The sequence below is a fragment of the Podarcis bocagei genome, assembly GCF_964188305.1.
Source record: "Podarcis bocagei genome assembly, chromosome: 3".
NCBI classification, from domain to species: domain Eukaryota; kingdom Metazoa; phylum Chordata; class Lepidosauria; order Squamata; family Lacertidae; genus Podarcis; species Podarcis bocagei.
In genome coordinates this window covers 46,183,825-46,196,824 of record NC_138127.1, presented here as the reverse complement: position 1 = coordinate 46,196,824, position 13,000 = coordinate 46,183,825, and the positions used below count along the sequence as shown (strand labels likewise).

The window sequence follows — 13,000 nt, the reverse complement described above, 5'->3', positions numbered from 1 at the left end:
AAACTGAACTCTTAAAAGTGGTAATTCTGTGCATTATGTACGTACATGCCCTGTAGACTGAAATAGATTTATTTGCATGTAATTATGGGCAGAAATGGTATAATTTACTTTTAGATGCAAATATAAATAGATATCTACACAACAGAAAAAGTCTGCTGATAATGTATGTTAAGCACCTCGGAAGCTAATGTCACATGAATGAGACATGAATTATAAATGCAAACAATCTAGTTTACTTAAAATACAATAATGGTATTAGAACTATAAATCTTTTATTCTATGTGAAAATGATGCAGAGAAAAGAAATTAAAGAACCATTAATTTGAGACCTCAATGTTGAAGTAGTGACAGCACTGTCTGGTTTGAAAACATATCTAATTTCTTTTGTAAGACTAAAAACAATTATCAAACAAATTAAATTACTAACAGAGTATTCCTATCTAGGGGAAGGATGGGATTGCTTCCAACCTCCCTTGCAGTATTAAAACACACCACAACTGGAAAAATGCATTATCATAGCAACAGCTTTGCACTGTTGAGAGCCCACTGCTAGTATAAGGCTGGGGGAGAGGAGCTAGGGGCATGGAAGGGGCATGGTAGAATCCTACTCTTACTCAGAGGTCAGGACCCCTATGATGACATGTTATATGTGCAAAAGAGGAGTCAATACAAAGTCACATGTTCTGTTTCAACAAATGGCAACCCAGCACTGCAGGGGTTCTGACCCAAGGTAAGAGTTCAGGTTTTGAGGTTCACCACTGTGAAAGTAAGGGTTAATTAATTCCCTCTCCAGCTGCTAGGGTAGAGATGATGCCTCACAAATAGGATTCTTGTCTACAATTCAAAGAAAAGGGATGAGTATATGCAGATAATTCAAGCACTTATGATCCTGAAGAGTATCTCAAACTCCCTACTATTTGAGGATTTACTGGCCTCTTACCACATGGGAGTTAGCAGGTCCAGTATTTTCCTCTCACATGTGGAAAAACAGCTGGCAGAGGAAATGAAATTTTATTAAAGATGGAGAAGAAATGAGTTCTAAACACTGATTTTGAGATGTTCCTGATGACTCAAATTTTGCCTTTATTGGAACTCCTGTTACAGCAAGTGCCTGCTTATGTCCAAACCACTTGTGCATTGATGGACTGGTTCTTTTTTTTTTTTATTAAAAAAAAGTCCAAATTATACACACAAAATGTATAAGCATGGTGCATATGAGAGTCCCATGCTTTAATATATTTCTGCATCACACACACCCCTCTAATTTTTTTTGGTGAAATTATATGCATTGTTTTATGCTTCTGTATATAACGGTTATTTATTTTATTAATGTATTACATTAGTATCCCAACTTTCCTCCATGGAGCACAAGGTGGTAACAATAGGCAACAACGTGCTGAGGGGCAGTGGCTGCCCAAAGTCATCCAGTGAGCTTCATTACCTGTATGCAATAATGTTTATAATAACTGCTATAACAATGCCTGTATATACAAAACAATGTATTGCTTGTATATTTAGTGGGATTGGGGATGGAGAAATGTGGTTATTGTTGATGCCAAAGAGTAAGGTAGGAATTGGGGGGGGGGGAATCCTAAGAATAACAGTCAATGCTTTATTTTGGGGATCAGATAGAATTTTTCTTGTGGTCATTTAAACATTTATTAAATCAGTTTATTTTGTGCTGAATAATACACAGGGCTGATGTAGGAGCAGATCACTTCAGTGGAACATTGCAGAAGCTTTTATTTCAAGGTGGGTGCCAATCACGCATGAAGCAAATTTCACAAGGTTGCAGCTATATGATAAATATGATGCATGAAATGACCCTCAGTTTAAAATAAAGTATGAAATCAAGTTAGGAAGAAGCCGAGAAACAAGTGTTTTAATTATATTCAGTAGTGAAATATAAGAGAGGTTGATGCTGCAATTCTGAATGCACTTAGTAAGGAGTTGAGCTCAGGGGGACTTACTTCTGAGAAAATATGGTTAGAATTGCACTGGAAATCTGAAGCATGGTTCTGCATTATTACCCTCCCCATCCCTGTAAGCCGTTTAACCCCCCCCCCATGTATTGTTGATTAAAAAAACCAAACAAAACACCTCTTAGTTCATTGGTTCTTGAGAACATGGCACTTAGCCAGAGATTGCCAGCATTGCAAGAGAAGCTAGATCAACTATAACACTTCCCTATATCAAAATACAAATGCCTTCGGTTATGTTAGCAGTGGGCATAAATTGGAGCCAGACAGTCTGTCTGTGGACTTCTGTGCTAGATTGGGCCATCTACTAGTGAATGCCTCTTAGGAGACAAAGTAAAAATATCTCAGGAGAACCAACACTTATAGTTTTGAGGAGCCAGGCTGAGGAAAGGAGCCTGAATCCTTTCAAAAGACTGCCCCTCTCTTAATGCCAAAATCAAAGTGGTTTAATATTATGTAGTGGCATCAGGAGAAAAGCTTTAAATATTCCCAATACAACTAAATAAGGACATGTACTAATAAAGCTCCTTTATATGGTACCCTTTTTCAAATTACACTGGGGCACAATTTGAAAAGTAATAAAATTAATAAAATTGTCTTCCCTAAAATCTCTGCATTAGGCTTAAGAGAATATTTCTTTACACTGATGCTATGCAGACTCTCTCTAACTAGTAGAACTTCATTTTAAGAGATAGGTGGACTGCAGAGTGTTTCCTCCAGACACTACCCATATGCAGAATACTTAGAATATGTATTTTATCCCTGTGCTGAAACTGTCCTCAAACATTTAATAATATTGAAAGAATTTATCCCACGCCAATGAGCCACAAAAAACCCAGGTAGCCTTGGGAATAATGGAATCTTGAGTTTCTGGATGCACAGGCCTGGGGGTGGGGTGGGGAGCGGAAGCAAAATGGAGCTGCCGGAAGTCACAGACAGGAGAAATGTCCTATGAAGATACAAGGAGCACCAATACAAGAATATGAAAATGCCACCAAATTCTGTGAGGTTGTTGCAAGGTTCAAAAATCATGATTCACAAGTGGATTAACAGTTGCAATACACAAAAATTGTATCACAACAAAAGCAACTTGTAGGATTAGTGCTTTGAATTTGAATTTATGAGTCACATACCTTTCCATATTTTTGTGCATAAGATCCTGTAAGAAGTGAATGGAAGACAATGATAGTTTCATCCAAATCCCAAACAAATACGCGCTGAAACAGAGGCATTGACAAACATCAATGGACATAAAACAGTAGGAAAACCAAAGACAAGTTATAATCCCCCAGCAGACAGCACAGAACAGAAATAATTGGAAGAAACCACCAATATACAGTGGTACCACGGGTTACATATGCTTCAGGTTACAGACTCCACTAACCCAGAAATATTACCGCGGGTTAAGAACTTTGCTTCAGGATGAGAACAGAAATCGTGCTCTGGCAGCGTGGCGGCAGCAGGAGGCCCATTAGCTAAAGTGGTGCTTCAGGTTAAGAACAGTTTCAGGTTAAGAATGGACCTCCGGGACAAATTAAGTACTTAACCCAAGGTACCACTGTATACTGGTTAGAACTGTCTGGTTGTAGCAATTTGCATGGATGGGACAAACAGCACCTTCTTAACAGTAAAAAGGAAGTCCTAGAAGATACAGGCTGAAATGTAACTATTTTATTTTGAAATAAAATAAACACAAGTAAAATAAATATTCTAAATTAGATAACTCATTAGGGTATCAGGAAATTTATTGATGCATCTAGGTAGAGCAGGAAAGTTTAGTGCAGCCAGTACAGAGAATGCAGAGCTACATTTAATACAACCATGTCTTAATGTAGTTGTTGTTGCTGCTCCTGCATTTCTCAAGCACATACCTCCAAGTCACTGTCAGGAGGGGGTGATGGGTTATTTTTCCGCCCTCTGCCCCTTGATTTTGACCCAGAACTCCTACACGTCCTTTCATCCAGATCTTTGATTGGTGTTGAAGGGCTCTGTACAGTGTCAAACTCTCCTGCAAACAAAACAATTAATGAAAAGGCAATGTTATTTTTAACATAACATAAAAGACTCCTATATGCTTTTTATATTTACCACTGCTCCCCTTCCCAAATTTTTAAAGTGCCCCCAAAGTTCTGAAAATGGGAATTTTGTTTTACCTGTAAATTACTTGTTCTTCCTAGTGAAGACAGGCCCTTCTCAGTGGTAGCTCCTAACTTATGGAACTCCTCCCTAGGGACATGTGATTGGCACCAATGAGTACCAGTCTTCAAAAAAAAAAAAGCCTTTAAATCCCACTTCTTCCAATTGGATTTTAGTTATGTTATTTTGGTAGTTGCTGTTTTAAGATTAGTTCTAATCCACTTATTAAAAAAAATTCTTTGATTATTTTATGTTAGGGGGGTAGGGTGATGACTGCCTTACTTTCACTAGAAAGAACAGTAAAGGTATAAGCAAGTTAAAAATGAGTCTACTAATGGTGGTAGGGCAGTATATTCATTCAGATGCACAAGAACAGTTCCATTCTATGGTAGTACACATTCTTTCTATGCTCTTCAAAAATCACTCTCACAGAACATTTTGCGCTACCTTCCTTCTGAAGTTGGCCTCTGTAGAAGGCCAAGTACCTTGTAGAACAAGCCTAAGTAACCATTCAAAAAGAGAATTCTCTCTTCTGAGACTTTATGAATAGATGTCAAGGTGAGTTTCTTTAAAGGCATGTGTGGAAGAGGTTCAAGGCAAGCTGCTATGAACACAGACAAGGCTCAAAATGGAAATCTGTACTGTCAGTGGCGGAGCGGGGGGTGGAGAGCAGGAGGGGGCGGGGCTGGTGCGTGTCCTGGGGGTGTGCTGCGCCGCCCGCAGGGGTGTGGCGCCCAGCACGGGTGGGGGGCAGCCGTGATGGCACCCTACCGGGATCGCGCTGCTGGGGGCGGTGTGCTCCCCCCCCACTCCTCTTCCTCCGCCAGTGTGTACTGTACAGCTGATGAAGTTCCCAGAACCCTATCCTTTTGTGGGATTGTGGGACCTGAAATTATCATTTTTTAGCTTATAAATCTGAAACAACAGAAAGCTATTAATGAAAGGCCTTTCTGAATCCCAGATTGCATAAGTAATAATCCTTCCACGGTAGAAACTGTAGAGGAAATTCTTCCATATTACTAGCACTAGGAAATAAAGATTCAACAGAGTTTATTAACTGTTTATTGAAATTACTGTATCATTCCTTTCTGTGTTCAAAATAGGACAACCACCCCTTTATATCAGTTATAAAATCTGAAAGTTCTCCTGGAAGCCAACAGACACAACAGTGTTGGAATATCAGAACAACTATTTGTGAGTAGTTAAATAGAACATTTCTGGGTGCAGAAATGTCCCAGTTGCGCACAGTGACATAGTAAACATAGCAAAGCGTAGAAAGAAAGAAAGCTGAAGATGGTGGCTTTGATTGCTTTTTTCCCTCCAGTGGCAGAAACAACTAACAGGAATGGACAGGATTTAATCAACATGTTTCAAAGGATGGGGCAGATTAAACAACTTTGGGGTTCATGCTGGTTCTCAGTGCTGCAACTCACGAGCTTAACATACTGAGTAATGTGTAGTACAACAATGCTGTTGTACTGAAAGCCTAGGGACCAACTAAGTTAGTTCTTGGTATAAGCTTTCGTGTGCATGCACACTTCTTCAGATACACTGAAACAGAAGTTGCCAGATCCTTCTATATAGTGAGAAGGTGGGGAGGGGTATTACTCAGAAGGGTGGTGGGAATTGGAGATTGGCAGATAGCTGAGATGAGTCTGTTGACGACTCTTAACGACTGTAATAGGTCTTACAGGAAAAGGCAAGGGGTGAGAAGGTGAGAAATGGCTTAGTCATGTATAATGAGATAAGAATCCAATGTCTGTTCAGACCAGGTCTCTCCATTGTTTTAAGTTTGGTAATGAGTTGCAATTCAGCAGCTTCTCTTTCCAGTCTATTTCTGAAATTCCTTTGTAGTAAAACAGCTACTTTGAGATCTTGTATAGAATGTCCTGGGAGATTGAAGTGTTCTCCTACTGGTTTCTCTGTTTTGTGATTCTTGATGTCAGATTTATGTCCGTTTATTCTTTGGCGTAAGGTTTGGCCTGTTTGTCCAATATAGAGAGCTGAAGGACACTGTTGGCATTTGATGGCATACACAATGTTAGACGATGAGCAATTAAATAGTCCCGAGATGGTATGTGTGATGTTGTTGGGGCCAGTAAGGAATTTTTTTATTTTGACTATGGCAGACCAACACGGCTACCTATCTGTAACTGAAAGCCTAGGGTTAGTTTACTTAATAAAAGAGTTTAATATCAGAGCAGAGTGTAGAAACAAACTTGCACACAGATTCCTCTTATCCTGCGCATGCCCAGACGCCGAAAATTGCGCCTGCACAGAAGTGATTTCCAGCGCTGTGGACATGCGCAGACACGATTTCCGGAGCAGCGGAAGAGAGTCCCTGCGCTGCACTGATTTAGCACAGCATGCAGGGACTCACCAAGCAGGTGGCTCAGTTCGGGGGCAGCTCATGGGCCGGTTAAGAGACCCTCATGGGCCGCTTCTGGCCCATGGGGCTTAGGTTGCCGACCTTTGCACTAAACAGTTCAAGAACCTGCCTCTAAATGGTGAGGAAGGGGCAGAGTGAGACCCTGAGGCTCAGTTTCATTGGGCAACTAAAGTTTTGGTTGTTACACATGAACTGCATGATTGTGTGACTTGCTCTTTCTTTGCATATATATACAATTCTAATATACATAAGTAGTCAATCAATGAGATAACTGTTAAAACAATCAAAGTTGTACTTTTCAGTCTTTGCTAAAACATCACACTAGTTGATACGCAAGGAGCAACTTGGTTAAACATGAGTTTGGCGGACATTTCTGATGACTAGACACCAATAACTTATATTTATAGTTACAAAACCTATGATGTCTGCAGTAGCTTTCTATAATTGGTAAACTTTATGGAAAAGCAGTCATCCATGGCATAAATATTATCAATATGTTATTTAAAGTACTGAAAGGATGGAACTTTCCACATAAGAAAAAAAACTATGAACAGAACAAATACCACAGTCCCAGTTTGTCTACAGGGCAATCACAACTTCTTGCACTATACTATTTAACTAGGCACTATGTCAAACTTCCCCAGGTCGAAACAGCAATAATAATACACACTTGACTTTCCAAATGAAACAAAGCATACCAGAAGGAGGTTATGAGGTAGTCTGTGAACTTTTTCAATGACCCAGAGATATAGTTTTGTGGTTAAAAGCATAATATAAGGCTCTGAAAATCTGTGTGGCTATGATTATGTGGCAGAACCCTGAGAATCTCAACTTTCTTGTTTAGCTCAGGCAACTGTGGATGAAAAAACTTCGAAACGAGATGGCAGCTTTTGCTAAACAGAAAACAGATATGTATATGGATTCCGTAGACCAGAAGTAGGATTTGATTGTATAGTACCTCTTTATAGGGCTCAGTTCCTATCTTTCTCCACATACTTTCTATTTTTCCCCTAGCCTAACACCTTCTCCAAAGTTTCAAATTCTGCAAAAAACAAACATCTAATGCAAACAAATGCGCAACTATACAATTTCAACGCACAAATCAAAGTGAGCATGAAATATGTCCAAAAGGAATAATTATCAAATGCAGAATTTAGATTTTCTGAATGCAGAATTGCAGATTATACTGCTCCATAAATAGGGCAATGACTGCAATAATAATAATAATAATAAATCATTTCCAAAAAGAAATAATAATTTAAGCCACTTGAATGGTATATAGGGATATAACATACAACTTTTCAACTTGTGTCACCATTATAAAGGTTTTAAGAAGTAAACATAAACATTTCTAAATAAGATTGCAGCCCACTAATAGAAATTTTAATTAATTAACCATATGAGTTTTAGTCAATTTGTAGATTCATCTATAAATTAAATTTGCAAATTGGTAAAATCAGTATTTATTGAGCATGAAACATGTTTTCTCCGTTTTTAGATGACACATATATGCTGTAACTTAGAAGAGATGTTCTTCCTGTGTATGAGAAACAGGAAAATTCCTCTTTTAAGATGTTTTAACATCTTTATGCGCCCCCTCGCCCAGCTTGTCCGGAGTTTTGGGCTGGGTTGCCATCAGTATGCCGATGACACCCAACTCTATCTGTTGATTGATGGCCATCCTGACTCGGCCCCAGACACACTGACCAGATGTCTGGAAGCTGTGGCTGGATGGTTACGTGGGAGCAGGTTGAAGTTAAATCCTCGAAGACAGAGGTCCTCTGGCTGGGACGGGGCAATATGGGATTGAGGGGGCAACTCCCATCTCTTGCGGGGGTGCAATTAGTGCCAGCATCGTCCGTTAAGAGTTTGGGTGTAATCTTCGATACCTCCCTCTCTATGGAGGCTCAGATTACAGCTATAACAAAGGCGACATTTTTTCATCTCCGCCAAGCTAAGCAGTTGGCTCCTTATCTCTCTCGCCCTGACCTAGCCACTGTGATCCACGCGACGGTCACCTCCAGACTGGATTATTGTAACTCGCTCTACGTGGGGCTGCCCTTGAGACTGACCCAGAAACTTCAGCGGGTGCAGAATGCCGCAGCGAGACTCCTTATGGGGTCTTCGCTGCAAGATCATATTCATCCGGTACTATACCAGCTGCACTGGCTCCCGGTGGAGTACAGGATCAGGTTTAAGGTGCTGGTTTCAACCTTTAAAGCCCTATACAGTCTAGGACCCTCGTACCTACGGGACCGCCACTCCTGGTATGTCCCACAGAGAAATTTACGGTCTGCAAATAAAAACATCCTGAAGATCCCAGGCCACAGAGAGGTTAGGCTGGCCTCAACTAGAGCCAGGGCTTTCTCGGCTGCGGCTCCAATCTGGTGGAACGCTCTGTCACAAGAGACTAGGGCCCTGCAGGACCTGACATCTTTCCGCAGGGCCTGCAAGACAGAGCTGTTCCACCAGGCCTTTGATCAGGGCGCAGCCTGACCCCCTCCTCTGGCAATCTGCACAGAATGCTGCTTAATGGTTGCCATTAATTTGATTTTAATTAATTTTATAATGAATGTTTTTAGAATGTTGGATTATTTTGATTGTTGTTAGCCGCCCTGAGCCCAGCTTCGGCTGGGGAGGGCGGGATATAAATAAAAATTTATTATTATTATTATTATTATTATTATTATTATTATTATTATTATTACTTCCTAAACATTGTTCTTATAATAACAATTAGTTTGACATCTTTTAAAAAACAAATCTGCTTTCTGATTATCAGTTGCAACAGTATGTTGATTAAAGGTTTTTAATTAATCTGACTGATTTAGTAACCAGGACTGTAAAATGCATCTAGCTTCTTTTGACTAGTAAATATGTACAAGTAGCATTATCCACCTTGTATGTAGTCAGACTGTCCCAGAGAACAAAATACTTCCATGCATGAATTCAGCATTATATGTAGTTCTCTGGTTGCTTCATTCATTAGCCCAAACCTATTTAAAGATGTAGTTTGTTTAGATATAAATCTCCTTTATTTATTTATTTACTTACTTACTTATTTATTTAGACACTTTCATGCCACTCTTCAGTTAAAAAAAAAATCAGAGCAGATGGAACCCAAAGGATCCCAAGGGCTCCTAGTCCTCTGCAACAAAAAACCAGGGAGAAATGTAAGCATGGCAGAGTACAGAGTTGAGCCTGAGTCTGTGTGGTCTACCATATTGACATATGCGAGTTTATCTATTCATCTATTTGTACAATAACTTACATTTCCCATGATAACACAATAATAAGGCAGAAGTATATATATTCTATGCTTTTCAAAACAGGGGCTTCTCAAATAGCACTTGCACCTGAAATATAAGCTTGCCCACTCACTTCCTATTCTCTGTAGTGTTGAAGTGATCATGCAACACTTGTCACAGTGTCACACCCACTCTGAAAATACACCACATGCCTCTATCCTTCTGTACCACTTTAAAAATACACTCATCTAAATGGAATGCAATGTTTTGAATGTGCAAACCATGAACCTTTAGTACAGTTCTCTATCGTGCAATGCAGAACACTGCGAAAACTTTCACACTAGCTTGTTCATTCTTAGTTTCAAAGAATCTGATATAAGAATACAAGTTTTGTCATTAAAATATGTGCTAGAATGTATTGTGTTACAACTAATTCTATCACATACACAGTGAACATAGTTCCTTCTTCTAATATGTCTACTATGGAGAGTTTCTATATGTAAGAAATGAAATAAAATAGAATGGTAATCATTAGTATCCAAAATCGCAGCTGCTGCGTGTAGTGTTTATTTCACCTATAAAGAACTATTATGCTCAGAAGAGTGTGCACTATATTTGTGTGCACATGCATGGTCAGTAATTCAAACTATCACTATATGCTCATGTAGGGGGAAAAAAGACCATTGGTACTTACAGTGAAAGGGATTTCTTAGGCCTATTGGAGCTGATGTCAAGGATGGGTCTGTGTTTGTTTTTCAGTTTTTCAAACATGACTGAGCAAAGCAAGAACGAGGACTCAGAGAGTCACAGACTGACTCCTTTTTGGTGCAGGCAAAATAGAAAAATAGACACAAACCCATCCTTTAACATCAGCTACAACAGGTCTAAGAGAATACCGTATTTCAAGGTGTATTTCAAACAATGGACCTGATGTCTGCTAAATGCTCAGAAACAAGACCTTCTTGGATGCTGGGAAATAAGAGAGGTTCTGGTAGAAAAGTCAAGTCTCTAGACAGGACAAGTGTGGGCCTGGCTACAACAAAATGTTGTGCCAGTTAATTCATACTTTATGTACCCTCCACAACTCCACATTTCTATGTTACCTCTCATTTTATCTTCTCTAGTCTATAAACTGTCCTGCCATTTCTCTCATTCTACCTCTGTTCTTGCCTGGTCTCCACTGACAATTTGCATTCTACTCTCTGAAATAGCCTCTTGGTTTGTCTCAATTGCTTCTTGCCAACTCTTCTTCTTCCTTTGCATCATCTGATCTAGCTTCATTTATCTTGTGTCTCTTTGTTCACATCTTTCCCCAACCTACACTGGTTCCTCATCCAACTTTCTTCTGCCATTATACTTAGCCTGGAGTTTGTGAAATTGCTTTAAGAAGCCTGACACCAACTTTTTTATGGCAAAATAATTGCAGAGGCAATCATCCATGTACAGTAGTGTTTTAGCCTTTTGCAGGGGGGGGGTGTTCCTCCCTCAGGCTCCTTTTCACCAGATTTTTTTGTACTGCTGCAAACCTCAGGACTTTGTCAAGCCTGCTGGTATCTCCCTCTTGTGCCTGGCTGGTGCTAATTTTGCTACATAAGCACTTATGCCTGAACATCCCAGGGCATCCTGTTCCATATGGAAGCCCCATAAGGAAGGCAGCGCTGAGGAATCTCCGTGCATAAATAAGATTGCAGTGTTGGAACAAAGCGTTTCCTTTTCTTAGGCACTGGAGAAAGTTTTCAAACAAGCAGAACTTGTACAAAAGAGACTGATTCCATTCAATCTGCAACCAAAACTGGAAGCAGAATATTGTCATTGAACTTCAAGAAATTTGTGAAGAGTTTTTAAATGATTTCTGAGTCAAAGCTGATAGGAGCTTGGGAATATCTGATTTGGGGTGGTTACTGCTTTAGGGAAGATAGTGTAAATGTTTCAGATCATTGAAGAAGAGATCAGACATAACTTAGCAATGAGCCTATAGAAAAAAAGGACAGACATTTAAAGAAAACAAAGTTTCTTATGAGAAATTACACATGAAATGGTTGCTATATATAGGTTTTACATAGCAATACAGAAGTTTCCAAACTAAGGTAGAGTGCTGTTCAAAGGCAATGCTGAAAAAGTGGGCATGTCAGTCCAAGGATATAAAATCTACACAAAGAAGTAGGAAAGGTGTATTGAGTATGTGTTGTTCTATACATAAAGGACAAGAGTCCAACATACTAGGAAAGTTCCAAGGGATATACTTATTTACAAAAACAATGTGGGTTGAAATGCCAAACCCAAAGTGCAATTTAGTACTGGGAACATATCATCATCTTTCACCAAAACTCTGAGGGTGATTTTGAGATGAAGAAAGAAATCAAGGAGGTAGCCAAGCGAGAAAATGTTGAAATAATGAGCAACTGGAAATATAACAGGAATGGAATGTAGCAGGAAAGACACAAGTCCAAGAAGGAGCAAGCATATTTGACAAAAGCCTACAAAAGGCAAGAAGCATTTTAAAACTGCAAGTGTTGTCCAGATCAGGAGAACTAAACTCTAGCAAAAAAAACAACAACCCCAATAATTAATTTTAAGTCTACTTACGAGCTTTCAGTGAAAGGCTATGTATGCTTATTTGGGAAAAAGTTCCACTGCATTCAGTGGGTCTCACTGACAGTTAAGTATGCATGGAATTGCAGCCTAAGTATATACATGCTGTTGGATCATCCCCAATCTATATACCGTATTTGTTGACATCCTCAAAGAAACGAGGCTTTCCAGTTCAGAAGCCATGGTGATTCTTAGTCATCAATGCTTGTTCTTCTATATATTTTACAACTAATATTAAAAGTGCTTTCAACTAATTTAGAGATTATGGGTTAATTCAGAGCTTTGCAGACTTTTCATGTTGGTGGCACACATTTTAGACATGTATCATTTCTTGACACAGTAATTCAGTTTTACTAGCAAACCGGAGGTTAAACTAACCCCTTTCCAGCCCCAGGAGGAGTGTGAGGAGCATTTGCGCAACACACCTACACACTGCGACACACAGTTTGGAAAGCTCTGGTTAATGGTTCTTTGATTTCCTTTCCGGATCCATTATGAAAAACTGGGGTAACACTGACATCTTCTACTGCTTCAGTGAGGCAACTAGACAGGATTAACATGTTATGTAATCCAAAACCTGACACTTTATACTGATAACAATAAAATTGATCAGCCTTATGATTAAGAAGTCTGTTTCCCCACTGTAATGTTGCTGT

At 39.4% G+C, this 13,000-nt stretch overlaps 1 protein-coding gene across 20 annotated transcripts in view; it reads right to left on the bottom strand.

Moving 5' to 3' along the window:
* The window catches only part of EYA4 (EYA transcriptional coactivator and phosphatase 4), a 116,758-nt gene that overhangs the window by 18,470 nt on the left and 85,288 nt on the right, over positions 1–13,000 (bottom strand). For all 20 annotated transcript variants that reach the window (XM_081187707.1, XM_081187715.1, XM_081187710.1 and 17 more), the window contains 2 exons: positions 3,851–3,987; positions 3,113–3,196 (listed from right to left, as the gene is read on the bottom strand). In XM_081187707.1, the coding sequence (XP_081043833.1) occupies positions 3,113–3,196; positions 3,851–3,987 (221 nt within the window). The remainder of the gene's footprint in view (positions 1–3,112; positions 3,197–3,850; positions 3,988–13,000) is intronic.